This window comes from Hemicordylus capensis, chromosome 1 (genome assembly GCF_027244095.1).
Source record: "Hemicordylus capensis ecotype Gifberg chromosome 1, rHemCap1.1.pri, whole genome shotgun sequence".
In the NCBI taxonomy this organism is placed as follows: Eukaryota; Metazoa; Chordata; class Lepidosauria; order Squamata; family Cordylidae; genus Hemicordylus; species Hemicordylus capensis.
Genome location: NC_069657.1, coordinates 17,442,468 through 17,465,368, shown reverse-complemented (window position 1 = coordinate 17,465,368; position 22,901 = coordinate 17,442,468). Strand labels below are relative to the sequence as shown.

General features: G+C 45.5%; 1 protein-coding gene across 6 annotated transcripts in view; it reads left to right on the top strand.

Annotated features, from left to right (window-relative positions):
* Positions 1–22,901, top strand: part of AKT1 (AKT serine/threonine kinase 1) — a 153,674-nt gene that overhangs the window by 121,702 nt on the left and 9,071 nt on the right. For all 6 annotated transcript variants that reach the window (XM_053282886.1, XM_053282885.1, XM_053282888.1 and 3 more), the window contains 4 exons: positions 14–139; positions 5,449–5,577; positions 15,393–15,607; positions 18,096–18,183. In XM_053282886.1, the coding sequence (XP_053138861.1) occupies positions 14–139; positions 5,449–5,577; positions 15,393–15,607; positions 18,096–18,183 (558 nt within the window). The remainder of the gene's footprint in view (positions 1–13; positions 140–5,448; positions 5,578–15,392; positions 15,608–18,095; positions 18,184–22,901) is intronic.

Genomic DNA, 22,901 nt, shown 5'->3' with positions numbered 1-22,901 from the left:
GGTTACTTTACAGCTGTTCTTTCATCTATCAAGAGAGCGTGTATTTTCTGAAGACCGTGCCCGGTTCTATGGAGCTGAGATTGTATCTGCGCTGGACTATCTGCATTCAGAGAAAAATGTGGTTTATAGAGATTTAAAGGTATGTAGAGGGTGGTGAGTTTGGAAGCCAGCCTTTGCTTGATTTTCTCAAAGTGATTTCAAAGCAAAAAGTGCTGCTAAATATGTAGGGATCCTTGAAATATCATGTTGATTTGTGGCTTGCTCAATTTTCAGTTTTATATGAGCTGTATGAAGCATCAAAGAAAGCTATTGCTGGTGATTCAATTCAGCCAATATTTGTACAGGGTTGCATCCCGTGTTCCCGGTAACAGAGATGTCCAGATGTTGTTGACTACAACTCCCATCATCTCCAGCCAAAGGCCATTGCAGCTGAGAATGATAGGAGTTGTAGTCAACAACATCTGGAAATCCTTGACCTAAGCCGTTCAGGACTTTAAAGGTAATAACCAGCACTTTGTATTTTACCCGGAAACATATCGGCAGCCAGGCATAATATGTCCGTAATATGTCTAATATGTTCCAAAACAGGCATAATATGATCTCTCCAGGTTGCCCCAGAGATCAATCTGACTGCTGCATTTTGAACTAACTGAAGTTTCCAAACTATGTACAAAGGCAGCCCAACATAGAGCGCATTGCAGTAGTCAAGCCTGGAAGTTACCAGCTGATGCACCAGCTGATAAATATATAAAGTGAGCAATTGCCAATTTTAATCTTTGGAGAGGCAAGCAACCCCAAATAACATATGGAGGGGGCTGGACTGTTGAGACACCTTAGATTAGTATTTCTTTTCATTTGGATGGTTAACTTATTAAAGAATATTTAACTGTTTTAATCACTTTTTTGACAGATTTATTGTTTAAATAAAAATATATGTGCCCCTTTGATTATTTAGAGTACCTGTAGGTTAATAACTTAATCCTCAAAAAGTGACACTCAATGACAGAAGGAAATATCCTCTAGTATTTTCTTTGTCGTTTTGTATTACAGTAACACGCCAGATCTTAAATTTGCCTCTGAATAAAATAAACCAGTGTGCTTTTAACTCTTATATCCTCATTGATTAAGATTGGCACCTGCCAATTAAACGTATTTGCACAATTAGTAATCAATTACACAAATCAAAACTTGCAGCTGAAACCTTTATGAGGTTCTGTGCATAATTTTAAAACGGACACATCCTGTAAATAATATTAAATATAGGCTGGACCTGCAATATGCTTTGACTAGCCGACTCCGCACAGAGCATCTGTGCGCACTTTGGGGCCAGCGGCTACCTCTTCCCCTCCACCTTCTGCCCCAGTCTCCACTTCCAGGCCCAGCCGCCTCTCCTCCCCACCACCACTTCTCCCCGCCCCCTCCCCGGGCCTTGCCTCCATGGCTGGGCTGGGCCCACCGCTGCTGTGGCAACCAGTCTTCCTGGGTGCGCCTCAGCCAATCACGCGCGTCTGTCACCCAGCCAATCAGCTGGGCTCTGGGATGCACATTCCAAGGCACACCGAGGAGAATTAATATAATAGATTGCACTTCCTATGGAAGCTAAATTGGAAGTGCAGAAATACATCAGGTGCTTCTGGTTTAAACAGGAAGTCCTGGCAAGGGACTGATGCTACCACCCCTCCTGGCCATTTCCAACCATGCTGATTCCACAGCCAGCCTCTTTTCCAGTGCGCATGTGGATTTGCAGCAAAGCACAGCTTGTGTGAATTGAGCACACACCAGACCCGAGGACTCGTATAAGAAAAGAAATAAGGTTCTTCCTGTGGCTAAGTGTGGGTTCAGATTCAACTTTTTTCAGCCTGGCTCAGTGGCAAAGTTTGTTTTATTTTTATTTATTTTACATACTTCTTTACCGCCCAAAACTTGCATATTTGGGCAGTTTACAATTAAATTTGTAAACAATCTAAGTTGTGCGATGGTTCTGTCGCCTACTCAGCCCATTCTTGTTAGTGCCCGGGGAGAGAAATCTATCTGTATAATACGCTGAGGTCGTATGTGGCAAGCTCCACCCACATAGTGCTTTACCAATCAGAGGTAACAGAGCAGAAGCACCATGGTGATTGGGCCGTGGGGATTCCATATGCAGATAGGGAAGTGGAGTGGGGCGAGTGTGTGAGCGGTGGGGAGGGGGCGAGTGAGAGTTGGTGGCTGCCACTGAACAATAAAGTAGGGGCTGTGGACGTGGGCAAGGGTAGCAACAAAGATGCTCTGTGTGGGTTCAGCTAGTTTTTCTTTAAAACATACAATGTGCCAGTTGGTGCATTAACTGAGAAGTCAAGTTGAGAGGTCCCATTTTGCTACACAGCCAGCTTAAATAAGGGAGCTCTTAAGTCCACGTCAAGCCATGGACAGACTGAGCAAATCAGCTTTTACGTCAGGTTGCTGGAACACGTGACAAGCCTGAACAACATATTCAGATTGAAGGCATATGTATACGTTCTACGTTTAAAAAGATTCTTTCCCCCCCACCCCACCCCCCAAAAATCTTTCTTCATGTTTGCTTCCTACTTGATAAACCAAACTCTGCATTTTGCTCAGGGAAGACAAGACAGCCGTGCTTAGCACCTGAGCTTGCTTGCATTTGTCTCTGGTGGCTGCCATGGCTACACTTCATCAGCCTTGCAAATTGCTCTTGAAGAGGCAGCCTCCCACTCCCTGCTCTGCTTGCCCACGCTGCTGCTGCTGCTTCTCTCTCTCTCTCTGCCCTGCCCTGCCCTGCCCTGCCCTGCCCTCCACTCCCCTTCCAGGCACTAGCTGGTGACCCTTGCCAGCTTTCTGGTCTGAGGTTACCAGTGGAAGCAGAGCTGTGTGCACGGCTGCCCCTGGCTTCTCCTAGCCAAATGCAGATCCTGAGAACAGCCCCAGTGCGTCATTTGGTGCCAGTTTAGTGCAGCTCTGTATGACCGTATGAACAGGACAGTGATAGCACCTTGTGTACAGTTTGCCACTTAGCTGGCTCTGTGGGAGCAGATGGTGCTTGCCCTAGTCATAGGAACATAGGAAGCTGCCATATACTGAGTCAGACCATTGGTCCATCTAGCTCAGTATTGTCTACCCAGACTGGCAGTGGCTTCTCCAAGGTTACAGGCAGGGATCTCTCTCAGCCCTATCTTGGAGATGCTGCCAGGGAGAGAACTTGGAACCTAGATGCTCTTCCCAGAGCAGCTCCATCCCCTGAGGGGAAGATCTCACAGTGCTGCTCACATATCACGTCTCCCATTCAGATGCAACCAGGGCAGACCCTGCTTAGCTAAGAGGACAAGTCATGCTTGCTACCACAAGACCAGCTCAGTCAGATAGGGAAATGTTAGGTTTTGGGGGCTGAGCTAGGACTAAGCTTCAGATACTTTTAGCAGTCCTCCTGGAGTACGTGGGGCAAAACAACCAAAGAGGAAACCTCAGTAAGAGGTGAAAAACAATATTTGTTAGGCTCAACACATTTCCAGTAGCCTCTCTTCATCAGGGGCACTATCAAAGCAGCCTTGTGTATTATTTCTGACAGCAAATGACATTCCTGTGCACCTTTTGGAGGTTTCTTCTGCTGCTGTTGCTGCTTCTGCTACTGTTTTTTTGTATTGGTACTCTTCGCCCTCTCTCCTTTCCAAGGTCTTTGTGACACCGCAGCCACATTTCCCTGGAAATTGACCGGGTATTTTTAACAACCTTTTTGAAATGAAGCTCACTCTTTGCATTGGTAAGAGCTTTGTTGGGCTATGCTTTCAGGGACTGTAATCTAACTAGCGGGGAAGCTGTGGAAAAGACTGACATGTTCTTGGATGAGTTGCAACAGGTTGTTTTCTCTCTTTCTTTCTCTCTTTCTCTCTTTCTTTCTCTCTTGCTTTCGTTCAGGCTTTACGCTAGAATAAAGACAGGCAGTTTGTACGTGGGGCAGCCGCATTTCATTCAGGGTTGGCCAGCCTGGGGCTCTCCAGCTGTTGTTTAACCACAAGCCCCATCATCCCCAGCTGCACTGGCCAGTGTAGTTGGGGATGATGGGATTTGTAGTCAAACAGCTGGAGAGCCCCAGATTGGCCAACCCCTGATTTACTTGGTTGATTTTGATTGACTAAAAAGGTTCTTCCAGTCAATTGAGCAATGCCCTTGTAAAAGTGTATTAGTTATTTTTACTATAAGCCTTTGCTAGGGTTCTTATCATAGCTGCCTCCTTAGAAGAAGATGGGTGAGAGAAGACAGAATGTCTCTTCTCCCCTTACCCATGAAGTATGATTTTTAAAAGTGTTGTTCATATATTGAGTTATGCCGTTTTATTTTGATCACTTAATACACTATAACTATAGAATGGCTTGATTATGATTGTATTAATTGGGTAACCTTCCTGCTTGTATTATAAAAATAGGAAACTAATCTATAAGTAAGTTGGTTGGGGTAGTTCAGTAGCTAAGGGTTGCTTAGATGAGATGATAAATGAGGTTATGGAGATCTGCGGTCGTATTGCCCATCTCTTTAAATGTTTGCAAATAAACAGCTGTGTGGAAATCTGATTTGGATCAAGACCAGAGCACTGAGGGATGGGGTTAACCCCCAGCCAAAAACTGTTGTTTGCATTATTAAGGGAAACTTATGTATTGTATAGCCATATATATTCAGTGTTTTTTAAAAATATCTTAAAACGCACCCCATTTAAGGAGGGTTTTTAATGCTCCATTTTCTTTGTTCTGTCTAGTAGGTTCTTTAGCTTTTTATAATTTTCAGTTTTTAGCTTTTAAAATAACCTTTTAACTTGAACCTAATAATGATTGTGGTTTTTAATCTGACAACTTTCTTTTTGTTTAATTTAGTTAATTTTATTACTTTTATTGTATCTTGTGTCTATGTTATTGTTGTGGGCCGCCCCGAGCAGTAGTGTACTGGAGGGGCGGGGGTAGAAATATTTTAAATAAATAATAATAAATAAATGTATTTCTCTAATGGGACAAATAGCCGTTTTCAGGGCTTACTTACATTCGGAGAAATAGTGTTGGGGGGGGAAGCATTAATGGGGTCTAGTTTGGCCCCAAGAGCATGAACCAAGAATCCCCAGTTCAGCGCAGCTTATCCATGGGCTCTCTAAGTGGCCTGCGTCAATCCATTGATCTCTCAGCCTCAGATCACCCATCTGCCTTGTTGGGTCCACCCTACAAGGCTATTGTAAGGATGTTCAAGGTAACATCTTGCGAAGCACTTCAAAAGCGCCATTATTATTATCAAGAGGTTAAAAGCCTGCATGTAGCTTCACTGAAGGTCGGAACAGCAGTGGGAGAGCACGGAGGGGGAAAGGGGTAAATGAAAAGAGATTGTGGTCCTGAGAATGTGTTTTGCAGCAACATTCAAGGCTCTGCACAGGCCACCCACAATTAACCTTTTTTCCCCTTTGCATTTTTGTGCTAGTTGGAAAACCTGATGCTGGATAAAGATGGGCACATAAAAATAACGGACTTTGGGTTATGTAAAGAAGGGATCAAGGATGGAGCCACAATGAAGACATTTTGCGGCACCCCAGAATATCTTGCGCCAGAGGTACCTTCGTGCTCGTCTTTTCACCCAAGTGGTGGTTTCCTTTTAACATAAATATGTTTTTGCTTTTGCGCTGCTTTTACTTAAGAGCAGTAACAGTGTGGTTTACAAAATTAAAAAATGGAAGTACATAAAAACCGGTCAAAACCATTAATTTTAAATTGTTCCAATTATGTTAATGTTTTAATGGTTTTATATTGTGAACCACCCAGGGACGTTTTTGTATGGGGCAGTATGTAAATATACTAGATAGATAAATAAAGACAGATAAATAAAGATAGTTAAAATAATAAAAACAGTGATTTATTTTTTTTTTAAACCAATAAAGTCTAAAGTAAAGTGTGCCGTCAAGATGATTTCAACTCCTGGCACCCACAGAGCCCTGTGGTTTTCTTTTGGTAGAATACAGGAAGTTTATCATTGCCTCCTCTCACGTAGTATGAGATGATGCCTTTCAGTATCTTCCTATATCGCTGCTGCCTGATATAGTACCAGTGGAGATTCGAACCAGCAACCTTCTGCTTGTTAATCAAGCATTTCCCCGCTGCGCCACTTAAGGTGACAGTAAAGTCTATAGACATCTAAAAATAAGAAGAGCTTTGTCATGCTCCCTCCCTCAGGGTTTTTGAAAAAAACCAACTAAAGGACTCAGCTTTTTAGGGAGGCTTTTTAATGTTTTATCTGCTGTTCATATCTGGTGGGCTTTTAGCTTTTAACTTCTTAAATTTGTAACTTTTTACATGTGGTTTTAACCACATTTAACTTCTAAATTTAACTTCTATTAATTCTATTGTTTTATATTTTTACTACGCATTTTGTGAGCTTCCCCGAGCAGTAGTGCTCTGGAGGTGTGAGGTATAAATATCTTAAATAAATGAGTGTGTTGCATAATATTATGCCACAGGATCAAATACTTGCCACAACAGAGAAGTCTTTAAGTTCTCTCTAAGGATGGCCAATGAGGGAACCATCCTGAACTCCCTGGGAAGGGAATTCTGTTAATTCCCTCCCCTGCTACTGAAAAGGCCCTGTCTGGTACCAACCAATCAGATTTCTGCGGCTGGTGGCCTAGAGGTCCTTGATGATAACCTGGTCCTGGAAAATAGAGGCTGTCCCTATCCAACCCCGGCACAGAATCAGTGGCTGTTGCTGGTGTCTGCTTTGTGTTGCTTTTTAGATTGTGAGCCCCTTGGGGACAGGGAAGCAACTTCATTATTTATTTTTCTATGTAAACCACATTGACTTTTGTTGGGAAAAAGTATATAAATATTTGCAGTTGTAAAGCAGATTATAACATGCAAATAGGGACCTTTTTGTAGACTAAAAAAAAAAAGCCTGTCTATGTAGGAAGGGTCTGTAAACTGCCAGAACCTTGGGAAGGGGGAAGGCAGAAATCTACTCTGCAAATATATAAGGCCTCCCAAACCAGAAAGGCCAGAGGCAAGGAGAGACGGTTTTGCCCCCCTGAGTCTCTAAAAGTCTATTGCTTTATTTTCCTGCCTGCCCGCCACCCACCGCGTAAAGGCAGCCATTCACTTAGATGGGAGAAAGGGAAGAGGTGAACTTGGGAGCCGTACTGAAGTGGGGGGCTCAACCAACACCCTTCCTCTGATCACCTCGGTGGAGTTCAGTGGGCAAGTTTAGCCGCTTTCAACTGTGCGGTAGATCAGAGCCTTCTCTCTGGGGCCGCAGTTCAGCTCTTGCCATAAGCTTGCTGGGTTGCCGGGAGCAAGCTCTCCCCTCCTTTCTCAGCTCTCCCTGCCCCCCAGTCGATTTCTTATTATTTATTGATTATTTATTTAACACATTTTTATACCACCCAAAACTTACGTCCTTCATTTCTGTGCTGCCCATCCTCCTGATCTGGATCCTGGGAAATGCTATATGCATGCTAAGTGCTGTTATCTGGTCCAGACGCCATCTTGTTCCATGGTTTGCAACCTATAAATGCTGTTCACACACAAGCAGCCCTACCGGGCCGGCGTGCTGGGATCGGGGCCAGTTTCGGTGCTCCCCCGCTGGGTCACCCAGGTTTTTGCCCTGGGATACTACCCAGATAGAAGGGCGTGCTTTCTCCCTTCTACCTGGGTTCCCCTTCGTGTGTCTGCTTGGGCTGCCGCGTGGCTGGAGCGTCCCGCTTTCAGGGGAAACCCCCAATGCACCGCGCTCCTCACATGGTGCATTGAGGGATTCCTGGAGGCCGGGCTGCGTTTCCCCAGCCTCAACGTGGCTGTGCAGCTCCCAGCAGTGCCAGTCCTTTGGGTGCATGAGCCACTCAGCCAAATCAAGAAACAGGATCATCCGGGGGAAGGGAAGGTCGAGCCTGCCTTCCTCCCCGCCCTGCTCACAGGTCGACCTTATAATGTGCCAAAGTTCTGAAGGCCGTGGCCATCCAGTGATGAGTTAGCATCCGAATAATCTGGAGAGCGTGCATGAGCAAATGCCCGGCGTCCATTGAGTCACGGTGCCCCTTTTTCGAAACGCGGGGCTTGCATTCTTGTCATCTGTCTGTAATCGGAGCCCAGCCTCTGAGCCTGTTTGTACAGTTGCTGCATGGTTGTTTTAGGGCCATGCCGGAATGTGGATCGTAGAGGGCAGCGGCTGCATCGTGTCACCTTTGATGTGTCAGATGTTTTGGTCAGCGAGGTGTTTACAGCTGCTGTTCCTCCTCTTGTAAATTCCATCCACACAGCTGTTCGGAGCTGTTGGCTCCCAATCTGACTAGCCACTTATTTTCAGTGAACTGACCTTTTTTTATCCTCTTGCCTTCCGCTCACCCCACTTATTTCTATAAATCATAGCTGGATCATCTCCCCACCCCACCCCCTCTTTCCTTGCTATATTCCAAATTCTAAGATGCTTATAACATTCTCTTTAACGGAAATCTTTCCTTATTCTAAAGAAGTATTACTTTTTCCACCCCGGTTCTCCCAGCAAATTCTCTAGTAATTTCCTCCAATATTTGTCGTCTACTCTGAATGTCACAGGTCAGGGTCCAGCCCTTCAGAGTGAAGAAATTGGCTGTTGCTGTCCTAAAATATGGATACAGTTAACTATAAAAGCTCAAAATCTACTTGCTGTTTAAATGAAGTAGCTTTGCGTTGCTTCAGAGTATTGATGAATGAACGCTGTTCTGTTCGATCTGGAGTTGGACTCGGCAAACCAAGCTGCTTGGAAAATCGCTTGATAGGTTTTTATACGAGCCCAGTTCTGAAATTCAGATCCCATGCACTCTCGCTCAAAGCATGTCTCTCTGGGTGTATGTCACTTAGGTTGCAGCTGCTGCAAAATAACTACATAACGTATGAAACACCCACCTCTGCCTCTTCTTCTTCTTCTTGAAATTGATTGATTGATTGATTGATTGATTGATTGTTAAATTTATATACCGCCTTTCATTAAAAACAATCCCAAGGCGGTTTATAAAAGTTAAAAAACAAAAAATAAAAATGACAGTTAAAAGTATTAAGCTAAACATATGACAAATCTGATTTGAAATATATAAAATACAAACATAAAAACTGTACACAGATAAAAACACACAGAAGCAGCAATAAAACAATCATGTAAAGGCCCAGATAAAAAGCCAAGATTTAACAAGCTTTCTAAAAACTGTGATGGAGTCTGAGGAGCGAATGACCACTGGGAGAGCATTCCAAATGAGCCTTACTTCAGATCACAGAAATCTGTATAGATTGTCCCAAGGGACCTTATTAATTTTGGAGGGGAGAACTTGCCTCTAGCTACATAGGAAGCTGCCGAGCCAAACCATTGGTCCATCTAGCAGTATTGTCCACACTGACTGGCAGCAGCTCTCCAAGGTTTCAGGAAGGAGTCTCTCCCAGGCCTGTCTGCAGATGCCAGGGAGTGAACTGGGGACCTTCTGCATGCAAGCAGATGCTCTTCCACTGAGCTGTAACCCCAACCCCTAAGGAGAATATCTTACGGCACTCACATGTAGTCACCCATCCAAATGGAAACCAGGGCAGATGCTGCTTAGCAAAGGGGGCAATTCACGTCCTTAGACAAACCTTCCTTTCAGTCTTGTAAGTAGGAATGCCCTTGGTTTGTGTTCCTTCCTTCTCTTACTGGTGCACCTCTTAGAACAGTGTTTCTCAACCACTGGTCCGCGGACCAGTACCGGTCCGTGAGCAGTTGGGTACCAGTCCATGAGGGTAGTGGTCCGTCACACGTAGAGGGGCCGGGCCTGAGATCCACAGAGCCTGGGTGAGCTCTCTAGAGCTCACTTCTCGGCAGGCAGCCCTCATTGCTGGATAACGTTAATTTAGCTTCCTCAGATGAACAGTATCCAGCAACGAGGGCTGCCTGCAAATGAGCTCCCAATGGTGGCCCCTGCCAGCCCAAAATTGTTTTCGAGGCCTGGGGTTGGGATGAGCGGGGTGACCCCTATACTAGCTGCTGGTCCGGGAAGCTGCACACGAAGAATGTACCGGTCCATGACTCCAAAAAGGTTGAGAAGCCCTGTCCTAGAAGAGCAGGGAGTCTGTTTTCTCTCTTTGCCAAGCCCTCGGAGGGGTCTGAAGACGAACAGCGTGCGTTCACCGGGAAAGGGCAGCCGTTCCCGATCGCGGGCTCCCTGCATCGTGTCACCGTCCCGTGCATGGAGCCCGACCCCCTGATTGCTCGTAAAGGGTGATGAGGCTGGCTCCTGGAATCCTGGCAGACGCAGCAGCTGTGTTGCTCTTCTACATATATGGGGCAGCTGCAGAGCCAGCTGTCGCTCGGTGTGACTCCTCCAGCAGAAGATGCTGTAAATAGACCTGCGTGGGGTAATCTAATACCTGGCAGCCTCTGGCTCTCTGCTGCAGGCCCTCTTCCAGGTTCCAGTAATTCTTCCCCCTAAGCAGAGTAATAAGCACTTAGCAGACATTAAGGTGCAGGCAGGGAGACCGAGGGAAGAGCTAACGTGAACTGGCTCTTCAGTGTGATATCTTGGCTCTTCTCGGGGTATTCCAGGTTCCTGTAGCTGTGAGATCTCTGGAGCGGTCTTGGTTCTTACAAAGGACATTCAGAGTAGCTTGCTGATGTTTGATGACTGATGTTTGATGACTGATGATGACTGATGCATTTCGGCAAAATGGAGGCTTGCAAGTGGTTACAAGGATTGGACACGCCACACAATAACCTCTTTAGAAAGATTGAGAGGCAGGTTTTGTAGTTTGAGCCATCTTTCTCTTGATGAGTTAACAGACCACTTTGACATTTGATTTTGATTTTTAAAGATGTGTATACTGCCTTTCTGTCAATATGGACCCTCAAGGCAGTAAGAATATGGGGTGCAAGCTTTCAGACAGATTCTGGTAAAGTCTTTGTTACTAGATCCAGTGTGTGTGTGTGTGTGTGTGTGTGTGTGTGTGTGTGTGTGTGTTTAACGGTAGTTTCCAAAATGTGGGGACTTGTGGCAGGATTTTTTTAAGCTCAAGAACTGTTGGCAGGACCCGGATGTTCAGAGTCAGAAGTAACTTGGGAGAGTTTTGTCACATTTCTGGCCAGTTTGGTTAAGATACCCTCAAATGCCATTATGATGATCAAGCCTTTTGAATTTTTTAGCGTGTCTTAACAGTTCTGCTGTCTGATGATGGGAGGAACCTCTTGGTTTGATACAGAACTAACCTCTGCATCTGTATGTGATTCTGCATATCTATGTGCGGCACTTGTATCCCGACCCCCACCCCCCCGCAGTGTTCATAATCTCATACTTGCCATGGAACAGTGTTTATTTTGCTGTAAATCCGCAGTTGGCAATTCATTTTCCTGGAGGGTCACTCTAAAAAGTGGGTGGGGTAGGGGGGAGAGACAAGGACAGCAGTTTACCTGCTATGCACCTGATGTGGCGTGCCAACATATTTGGCTTGCTTTGTCCGTATCTTTTGTCTCCAAGGCACTTTCCAGTTTAGCCACTCAACAGCGGCAAAATGCTTTCATTCAGGCAAATCACATTCAAAATGTGAATCACAAAGTGCCCAGCAGGGGGAGCAGTATTGTGAAAACTAACAACCCCAAAAACCAGCAATTTTTAATGCCAGATATACGATGTTATAGCACTATATTGCAACGATTAAATTCGAAACAAGGCATTGGAAATAGGAACATAGGAAACTGCCATATACTGAGTCAGACCAGTGGTCTATCTAGCTCAGTATTGTCTTCACAGACTGACAGCGGCTTCTCCAAGGTTGCAGGCAGGAATCTCTCTCAGCCCTATCTTGGAGAAGGCAGGGAGGGAACTTGGAACCTTCTGCTCTTCCCAGAGCGGCTCCATCCCCTGGGGGGAATATCTTGCAGTGCTCACACATCAAGTCTCCCATTCATATGCAACCAGGGCAGACCCTGCTTAGCTATGGGGACAAGTCATGCTTGCTACCACAAGACCAGCTCTCCTCTCCAGCACCTCAGCAGCACCCTGCTGTCAGCGTAGGGACTGTGGTGTCACATCACAGGAAGTGTGGAATCACACATCGCAGACTCGTCATGACCCCATTTCAGGTTTAATCTGGAAAGTGCCCAGATTGGCAACTGCGACTTGGCACAGGGCAGATAGCATCCACCCTTGTGCTTAGTTTGGCCCACGGGTCTCCAGCTGCTAATCCCAGCAACCAGTATACTGGATTGCCAGTCATCTGTGACGTGGCTCCAGAATATGGTGTGAGAATTTATGCTTCTGAAATCTTTATAGAGCAATGCTAACCCTGTCGCTTGTCGGGGAACATTTATTTGTTTTTTCTTTCTGTGCTTCTCTTTTGTGCTGCGGGTGGAGTGGGAAATCCAAAGCCCTTCACAAAAATAAAAGAAATAACAGTGTGTGTCCTATAAAGAACAAGTATATAGCAATAAAACTGTCCTGAGCCATTGTTGGAAGGGCAGTATGTAAATCAAATAAATAATAATAATAAAATCAATTAGAATAAGTGAAAAACATCATCTTACAACCCTGAAACGGAAGAGGATGAACTAAGTATAAGCATCAATAAAATCCACTATGATTTTAAGTGTTAACCTGTTGTTGGAATGATACAGGTATTGGTACTTTCCTCACCTGACTGGAGAAGTCATTCTGTAAAGGAAGTGCCGCCACAAGTAGGGATGTGCATGGAACCAGCGGGAGGAGGTTCAAAGGAGAGCTGGTCTTGTGGTAGGAAGCATGACTTGTCCCCTTAGCTAAGCAGGGTCCGCCCTGGTTGCTTATGAATGGGAGACTAGAAGTGTGAGCACTGGAAGAGATTCCCATCAGGGGATGGAGCCACTCTGGGAAGAGCAGAAGGTTCCAAGTTCTCTCTCTGGCTTCTCCAAGATAGGGCTGCGAGAGATTCCTGCCTGCAACCTTGGAGAAGCCGCTGTCAGTCTGTGAAGACAATCCTGAGCTAGATAGACCAATGGTCTGACTCAGTATATGGCAACCTCCTATGTTCCTAAAGGAAGGGGGCATACCTTTAAGGGCAGGGGAGGGTGCCCTTACCCCTCACCCCTGCTGCCACGTTTCCCCCGCCAGCACTCCATTTAAAAAGTTTCTGGTGGGGCAGCAGAATCAGTCCTCCTCGGCTGAAAGTACTCGGCACGCACTCTATAAAGGGCCTCCAAACCGGTTCCGTGCACATCCCTACTGTTAAGGTCCTCTCCCTGGTTGCTCGTGCCTGATCCATCGGAAGTGGGCAAAACTTGTGGGCAGTAACTGTGGAAGGCAGAGTTAATCAAATACATGTTTGTCTCTTTGAGCCAGTCCAGACAGTCGTCTCACCAGGACTACTGGCAAGTTTCCCGGCCGGACTGCATTGTTTTGAAGCACACTCGCCCTGTGTGTGGGAGCCACTGCATTGTGTGTGTCCTCACCCATGGCCCATGTCAGTGGCTTCTGCCAGTGAGGACAGGAAAACCTAACCATGTGACGGCTCAAATGAACACAGTAAATTGTTCCAAACAATGCGGATGGGGTGGGTGGGAAACCTGCTGCTGGGATGCCAATCTTTGCAATGAGTCCAGCTTCCAGGTCAGCTCTTTGACGGATATTCCAGTTTTCAGGGCACAGAAGCTCTGCCCTCTGAAGCTCAGTCCATTATTTCCCCTCACCTTATTGGCTCCTTTCCTACTGGGATGCATAATATAACTGGTGGTGCTTGTGCATTGCATTCAGTACTTTGGAATGCAGCTTTAAACCTGTAACAGATAAAGTATCTGAGAACTCTGTATTTGGAATAACTTCCAGAGGGACAGCCATGTTAGTTTTAGCCCTTGTCCGTTGTTACATTTTATGTCCATACAAGTGCCTGTACTTGTATTTTTGTGTGGATGACTCTACGTTCCTTTTAAAAGTGAACCTTTTAAAATTAAAAGTTCCGTCAATTCGGTGTCGACTCTTAGCGACCACATAGATAGATTCTCTCCAGGATGATCTGCCTTCAACTTGGCTCTTAAGGTCTCTCAGTGGTGCATTCATTGCTGTTGAAATTGGGTACATCTACCTTGCTGCTGGTCGTCCTCTTCTCCTCTTTCCATCAACTTTTCTCAGCATTATGGACTTCTCAAGGGAGCTGGGTCTTTGCATAATGTGTCCAAAGTATGAGCCTGGTTATTTGTGCCTCGAGTAGAAATTCTGGATTGATTTGTTCTATGATCCATTTGTTTGTTTCCCTGGCTGTCCATGGTGTCCTCAAAAGTCTTCTCCAGCACCAAAGTTCAAAAGCGTCAATGCTTTTTCTACCTTGCTTCTTCAAAGTCCAGCTTTCGCATCCATAGAGTGATCCATAGAGTTCCCCTTAAATGCAGGATATTGGGAGGAAGTACACTACGGCACATGAATGGAATGTGTGGCTGGCCATACATGTGTACAGATCTGCACATGTGAATGCTGCTGCTACTGCTGCTGCTGCTACTACTACTACTACTACTACTACTACTACTACTACTACTACAGAGATTTATATACCATTCTTCAACCCAAGTTCTCGAAGCAGTTTATATAGAAAAATAAATAATACATAAATAAGATGGTCCCCCTGTCCCCAAAAGGCTCACAATCTAAAAAGAAACCTAAGGCAGATACCAGCAACAGCCACTGGAGGAATGCTGTGCTGGGGCTGGACAGGGCCAGTTGCTCTCCCCCTGCTAAATATAAGAGAATCACCACTTTAAAAGGTGCCTCTTTGCTTAGTTAGCAGGGGTAAAGTTAGCTCAGTTAGCAGGGTTAATCCATGCTGTGCATGGACTGTGCTTGAAAATTAATGTGTGAATAGGGCTTCTGCTGCAGGAAAAACAAGGAGTCTTGTGGCACCTTAAAGGTAGCAAAAACGTTTCATGGTTGACAAAAATGTCTGCTTCAATAAATGTGTGGCCTTCTGGGTGCCACAAGACTTTGTCAATGCTGTTATTCCCACTTGGAATAGCTTCTAATGAGTGTTGGCACCTTACGGCTGGCTTGGTAACCCAAGAACATTTATGGTCTCAGCCTGGAGCCGTTAGAAAGATGATGCATGGCCTGGAATGAAACAGGCTGGGCGGTTTGAGGAAGGGAGGCGTGTCCTTCGCTCTCTTCTTGTGTGAGTTGAGTGATCTCCTGTGGGGGGAAGGACAGCAAGTGCTTGCTAAAGTGGCAGTCTGCAGTGACCACAAGGTTTGGGTCCCATCCCTTGACGTGAATGGACGGTATGCAAGAAACAGAAACCAAATAGATGTAATGAGATGAGAATCACACATCTACATCTATTTGTAATTAATTAATTATTAATTAATTAATTAATAATGTAAGTCATTAGGATATGATCCAGATCCCATTGACCGAAAGCTCTGACGTTGCCCTTTTGTAGGTGTTGGAAGATAACGACTATGGCCGTGCAGTGGACTGGTGGGGCTTAGGAGTCGTCATGTATGAAATGATGTGTGGGCGGCTCCCTTTCTACAACCAGGACCACGAGAAGCTCTTCGAGCTCATCCTCATGGAAGAGATTAGGTTTCCGCGCACCTTGTCACCAGAAGCGAAATCTCTTCTCTCCGGCTTGCTGAAGAAGGATCCGAAGCAAAGGTGAGGCTTTGACATCTGGTCTCTTCTCAGATTTGGGGCATGCTCTTGGAACTGGGCACTGCTTTTTCCTTGCAGGACTGGGTGCTGTCCCTAGCGGGAAAGGGCTGGTCTTGTGGTAGCGAGCATGAATTGTCCCTTTTGCTAAGTAGGGTGAGATCCACCTCGGTTTGCATTTGGATGGGTGACCACATGGGGGCGCTGTGAGAAATTCCCCTTAGGGGAAGGGACTGTAGCTCAGTAGTAGGGCATTTGCTTGTGTGCAGCTTCACTTCCTGCCATCTCCCAGTAGGGCTGGGAGAGACCCCTGCCTGAAACCTTGGAGAGCTACTGCCAGGCAGGGTAGAGAATACTGAGCTAGCTGGACCAATGGTCCAACTCAGTATAAGGCAGCTTCCCATGTTCCTATGCACTGACCTCATTCCCCTCAAGCACCTAAAACGTTGCACACAGTTATTACTTGATGGGATTCTCTCCACTAAAGAGAGGACATGTGGTCAGGTCACCTTGTTGCATCGCATGAGGTGTTCAGATCTGAACACCATGTACGGGGCATGCCATGGATCTAGTGGCTTGGGTTAAAAGAGATAACTCAAACATGGAGTGCCAGTGTGGTATAGAGCAGGGATTCTCAAGGTTGGGTCCCCAGATGTTATTGGACTTCAACTCCCATAATCCCCAGCCCTAGTGGCCTTTGGTTGGGGATTATGGGAGTTGAAGTCCAATAACATCTGGGGACCCAACTTTGAGAATCTCTGGTATAGAGGCTAGAGATTTGGAAACCTGGACTCAGCTCCCCTCTCAGCTATGTAGCTTGCTATCCCAAGTCACTGACCCGGTTTGTGTGTTGCATTTGCAGTTCGTCAGACTATGATTTGTTGGATCAGGAAGGTGCCATTAGCTTGCTTGCTTCTCCTCCTCCCCTCACACACTCAGCTTAATGCAAGATTTCTTGCTCTTGAAATCACTGTTTGCCGTGGCGTGTTGATCGGGAAACTGTGGTTTGAGAGCTGTCTCTGAATTAGGGTGGCAAACCACAGCTTGATACTGCAATGTACAGGTAATGCTCAGGGTGTTGTTTGAACAACCACATAGCTTTGTCTTAAGCCAGGTACTCAAGGGCAGGAGGAAAAGGGGAAATAAGTGCACGAATACACCATGTATTCCTGACCTGACAAACCATGGTTTGTTGGATTGGGATGTGATATCTACACTGGGCCGCTCTCTCTGAACTTCGTCTACTGTAGAGGGTTATTGTAAGGGTAAAAGCAGGAAAATTCTGTGTGTGCTCTCCTGAGATCCTTTAGAATAAGGGAGAACGCAAGGGATAAGCCCACTATTTTCAGTACAAATAAGAAACCAAACAACAGTGTTGAAGGAGATCCTAGCCTGCTTTCTGACAAGTTTGTTTATCTGTAGGTGATTTAAAACATACAATCTGAACAATGTAAAATGATCTAGAAGATGAAAGAATGCATAAAAATACAATAATTCATAAAGCAAGTTAACAGGTTGTACTTGCTGGTTTTGACATGGTACAGCCCTCTCTCATGGGACTGTAGCATTTCAGAATGTTCAGAGGGTGTGTGCCTCTGTGTGTGTGTGTGTGTGTGTGTGTGTGTGTGTGTGTGTGTGCGTGCACTCATTCATGTGCATGCGTGCATGTGCAAGCATGCATGCAAGCAATGGGAAGGAAGGAAGGAAGCTTCATTGAAAGTACAGCCGCATCGCCCACCCTGTACTTGGAACGCTAACCCAGCCATTCGCTCTAATATGCTATCCTTCTGTTTGCAGGGATTTTTAAAAAAACATTAAGGGACTGTTTTCACAGAAGCAGTTCCCCTGCATGTATTCTGAGGAATTACAATCCTGTGAAAAGACCTCACCATGACAGAAACAGCACGTTTTGAATCTGTTTCTGAGAGTCCTTCGAAAGGAACAGTAAAATGTCTTGTATGCCATCTGACTGTCCGTGTACCCTGGCGATGTTTCTACTAACTACACAATCAACCACTTTAACAGCTCCGTTATCTACCTTTTTATAGAAAGTGGGGAAATGGAACCTTATGGAGCAAATGAAGATTACAGAGCACTTTGTCCCCATAAAATCTAATCCTCCCTATAAAATCTAATCTGTTTTCTTAATTGAAGGCTGCACTGCTCTTCAGGTTGCTTGTTTGATCTTGCCGTTTCAAAACTACTTCTTAATGCTGATTCGTAAATGGCAGCAGACTAAAGTAGCTCTTCCTGTTAATGCTGCTTAATGTGTCCATAGCTTGAAATCTGTGCTAGTTGATGTAGAAAACATGGAAGAGGAACCATCTCCACCCCATGGTTTATATCCTGTATGTCTGCATTATTGCCTGGAAATGTGTCATATTTATACTGGGCAAAGTGATTATTGCCAAATGATACATTGGAAGCCATGCAGGACATAGAATTATAAAATGGACGCTGGATTAAGCGTTAGTGGTCCCTTTTCTCCCAACAGGTTAGGTGGCGGACCGGATGATGCCAAGGAGATTATGCAACACAAATTTTTTGCTGGCATCGTATGGCAAGATGTGTATGAGAAAAAGGTATGTATAGCTATATGGCTACGATGTGGTGTTTAATACCGGCCAGTCTTTTCACAATCTGCCTTCTAAGGCTCTGGGTACATCTACAGCACATTGGTTTAAGAGCTATTTCGTCTGTCCAGGGAGCCCTGGGGATTGTAGTTCCTTACAGGGGACTCAAGATCTCTAACAGAATTCTCAAGACCCCCCTAGACTACAAATCCCAGAATTCTTTGGGAGGTAGCCATGGCGGTGAAATTCTATCAAACCATCTAAGTTGGTAGTGCAGATATGCCACATGCCATGTAATTCTTGGACAAAGCATTAATACCTAAATGTTTGGTGCATAAATTGCCCAGTTTTTAAAACAAGAAACCTCCATTTACAGAAGATTCGCTCTTGGAGTGCCCTGTGTTTGGCAGTTCTCTTGCACAAGTCCTATTCATTTCAGTGGGGCTTGTGCAGTAGAATTCTCTGGCACATTGTTCCCTGTATTACACTCCTGCACACCCAAGTTCCATTATGCCTGAGCCCCATTAGAAAGCATTGGGGCTTACCGTGCAGAGCTTGGTGCTGGATTCCAGCCTGCAGATGCTAGAGAGTAGTCAGTGTTGACCATTCTGGGCTAGAGGAGCCAGTGATCTGACTTGGTGTAAGGCAGTGTCACGTGTTCTAGATGTCCTATATATGCTGCTTTGAAAGATTCTCAACCACCCCTTCCTTCCTTAAAAATCATATGTAGCCGCGTTGGTCCATTAGTGGGGGAAAACAACAACAGTGTAGGGCAATACCTTTTAGGACCAACTAAAATACTACAGCATAATGAGCAGACTTCCAGGTTCTATAGGACTTTGCTTCAGGCTGATTTTTTAATTTTATTTTTTAAAGCAAATCAGAGTGTGAGAGAGCTTGACAAAAGTCTGCAGCCTGGTGTATAGGTGGCTTTATGCAGACTAAATTAAATCAGCTTCTGCAAGGTGGAATTCTGTTATGGGGGCCTACCTGGACACACAGACCATAATGGCTGCTTCTCTCTCCCCCACCCTCATTTTTAAATAAATTAATTAAAATCTAGTCATTCAGATCTCTCTCCAGTACTAAGCAAGGCCACACAAGTACCTTGCAAGGCCGTGAGCAGGTACAGAGAGAGATGGTAGCTGCAAAACTGAAGGTTTACTTTTGGTGGTGTGCTAGGCAAAGCATCCACAGAAGCCAAACTGGGAAGTCTTACCTAGTGCACTCACCTAGTTATCTACTCCCGCCCATCCCTGCCCAAAGCAAAGTGTTCTGGGTTTTGCTTAGCATCCATCTGAAGAAGCCCACAACTCCAGAGCTCACTCCTTCTTTTGTGACAGTGTCAGTGGTCCTACTCTTGTTTTGATTCTCCTCCATCAAATCATCATCACTTTCTTCCATGCTTACGCAAACCTTTCCTGCACTGGAGTCTTTGATCATAATGATTCTTGACATTAGACTATATGTGCACCTGAGCACTGTAATCGTGACTGCAGCCCTCTAAGGGCAATGGGTTTTATGATCTCCTCCTTGCAGATGGGAGCTTGCCTTAGGCCATCATCTAGTGAGTTCTTGGAGACATGAGATTTGAACTGGGGCTTCTGATTCATAGCTCCGTCTCATAGCCGCAATGCTACACCGGTTTTTCTTTTCTTTTCACTCACGGGACTTTGTGCTTCTTGAAACCCAGCCAGCCAAGACATTCTCATTAGCCAGGGTGGGGGGCAGTGGGGAGAGATTGCAAGGTCTTACTAGGTCACCCTTGCTTAAATGCATGTGTTGCATTGCAGATGTTTGCATTCTCATACACTGGTTTGCCTCACAACCCATGGCTTCCCCAGTGTGGCTCTCTGCCGCCCTCTGGTGCCTTCACATGCAAATGGTTTAAAACCATGTGCTAAGTGTGAGCTGACGGGAGGTGAGCTTTTTGGCTTGGATAGTGAGCGCTATTTGGTCCACAGGCTTTGAAGTTGTGTGTTTGATTGGTATCTTGTTGACTGTTGAGGTCAGCATAGATATTTTCAAGTAAATTGCCTTTTAGCTTTAACCTAGAAGGTCTTCCACAGTCATAAGAACAGCCCTGCTGGATCAGGTCCAAGGCCCATCTAGTCCAGCATCCTGTTTCGCACAGTGGCCCACCAGATGCTGCTGGAAGCCACAGGCAGGAGTTGAGGGCATGCCCTCTCTCCTGCTGTTACTCCCCTGCAACTGGTATTCGGAAGCATCCTGCCTCTGAAGCCTGGAGGTGGCCCACAGCCTGCCGACTAGTAGCCGTTGATAGACCTCTCCTCCATGAAGTTATCCAAACCCTCCTTAAAGCCATCCAGGTTGATGGCTGTCACCACATCTTGTGGCAGAGAATTCCACAAGTGGATTACGCGTTGTGTGAAAAGGTACTTCCGTTTGTTGGTCCTAGATTTCCCGGCAATCAATTTCATGGGACGACCCCTGGTTCTCGTGTTATGGGAGAGGGAGAAGAATTTCCCTCTTTCCACTTTCTCCACACCATGCATGATTTTGGTGTTGTGAACCAAGCCTGATCTGTATACTAGATATGCTCAGAAAGCTAGCATACAAAATTAGGCTTCTTTCATCGGTGTCACAAAGTGACCAGTTCTTTTATACATGACTATGTAGGATCAGGGCGCTTAGACAGAGACACACACTCAGAAAGTTCAGTGGGCTTTATTATAGAAAGTTGTTCATCAGGATCAAATCATCCAAATTAAAGACATGTTTCCAATTCAAGGTGTGGTGCCATGTGCCTAACTAACGTGTGTGTGCAATCAGTAATTACAGCTGTCTAATAATCTAACAAATCCTAATAAAACATTTAGAGAGAAGCAGAGAAAGAAGGAAGGAGGAAGGGCTTAGGAGAGGGATGGCAGTGATTAGTAGGGAGGAGAGGAGAGCTGGTTTTGTGGTAGCAAGCATGACTTGTCCCCATAGCTAAGCAGGGTCTGCCCTGGTTGCATATGAATGGGAGACTTGATGTGTGAGCACTGCAAGATATTCCCCCCAGGGGATGAAGCTGCTCTGGGAAGAGCAGAAGGTTTCAAGTTCCCTCCCTGGCTTCTCCAAGATAGGGCAAGATTTTTTTTATTGAACCAACAAACTACCAAAGCATAGGGCTGAGAGAGATTCCTGCCTGCAACCTTGGAGAAGCCGCTGCCAGTCTGTGAAGACAATACTGAGCTAGATAGACCACTGGTCTGACTCAGTATATGGCAGTTTCCTATGTTTCCTATGTTCGGCTGAGAGAGAAGTGACTGGCTCAGAGTTACCGAGCTAGTATCATGGCTGAATGGGGGTTTGAACTCAGGTCTCCCTGGTCCTAGTCCAGCACTCTAACCACTACACCACGCTGGCTCTCATGGGATTCAGATCACCGTGGACTGAGCTGATATCCTGAATAATTAAAAGACAATATCCAGAAGGTAACAGCAAATTGTCACCTTTTGGGGACCCAGGAAAGGTGAGGGTATTTTGAATAGACTCTATGGAGATCAAAGGAAGATACAACTATAAAGAATGAGGCTTACTGGACGGAGTCAGCAAGCTTTGCCTAACAAGCAGATCTTAGCTCAAGAGCCATCTGAGAGTTTGCTGCTATAGCCGTGGGGGAACAAGCAGGAACTCTGTCCATGGACAGGAACTGTCTGTGACTTCTGCTGCGCAGTGAAAAGTCAAGACTTCCCTATCGAGAGGTTATTGGGATTTAATATATAACGAGCTTTAAAAAGTATTCAAAACGACTTTTCCCAAGAGTCCAGAATCAATACTATTTACACCTCGGATTTTGGAGAACCGGACCGGGTCCCCTATCTATAACAATTGACAATAAAATTCAGCCATCCCAGGTCCTTGGGCTCGATGTCTGGATAAAACAAACCAGTCAATAACACCTGTCTGACTGTGTAAACAAGAAAAAATAATAATATTCTCTTAGTTGCTATTTAGGGGAGGGGATATTCTGTTTGGCCCAAAGCAATCTGCATCTCTGAGCTGCAAATGGGCATCTTCTCTTGTCCCCAGATTTCTGGTGCTTGGTCCCAGAAGGTGTTAATAAAAAAGAATTTAATCTATGAGTGTTTTCCTAGAGTGGAATTTCTATAGACAGCAATTGAGTATCCCCTTTGGGCAGGGCAGAGCCATTATTGACAAGGATTAACATAGACTTCTGGCAGGAGGAAAGGGGAGCTCAGCTTCTGGCCTCTTCCACAGGCATTATCTGATAGTGAGTTAAATTTTAGCATATGGATGGCTCGGGCCTGGCCTTCTGTGAGTACCCATTCACAATACAATGCAGGATTGCCTCTTCTTTCACAGAGCAGTTAGCAGAGATAGTCATGTACTGGTCAGTTCACCTTGAGTTCAGGCATTAATTGATCTCTTAATAAAATGGAATCAGACACAGGCCTGAATTCCATATAATTCTGGGTTGGTACCTCTGGGTCCAATGTTGGGGTAAGGGGGTCCCCAACAATGGGAAGGACAGTCATTACTCCATTTCCCTGTCCTTCTCCCCAACCCTTACACCTTTCTGAGCAGGTTATCTCTGCTCACCTCCACCTTGTTGCTTCTGAACTGAAAATTAAAGGGGGGGCGTTATCTCAGGGGTTCCCAACCACTGGCACTCCAGATGTTGCTGGATTACAACTTCCATCATCCCCAGCCACAATAAACGGCAGCTGGGGGTGATAGGTACTCCAGATGTTCAGCAC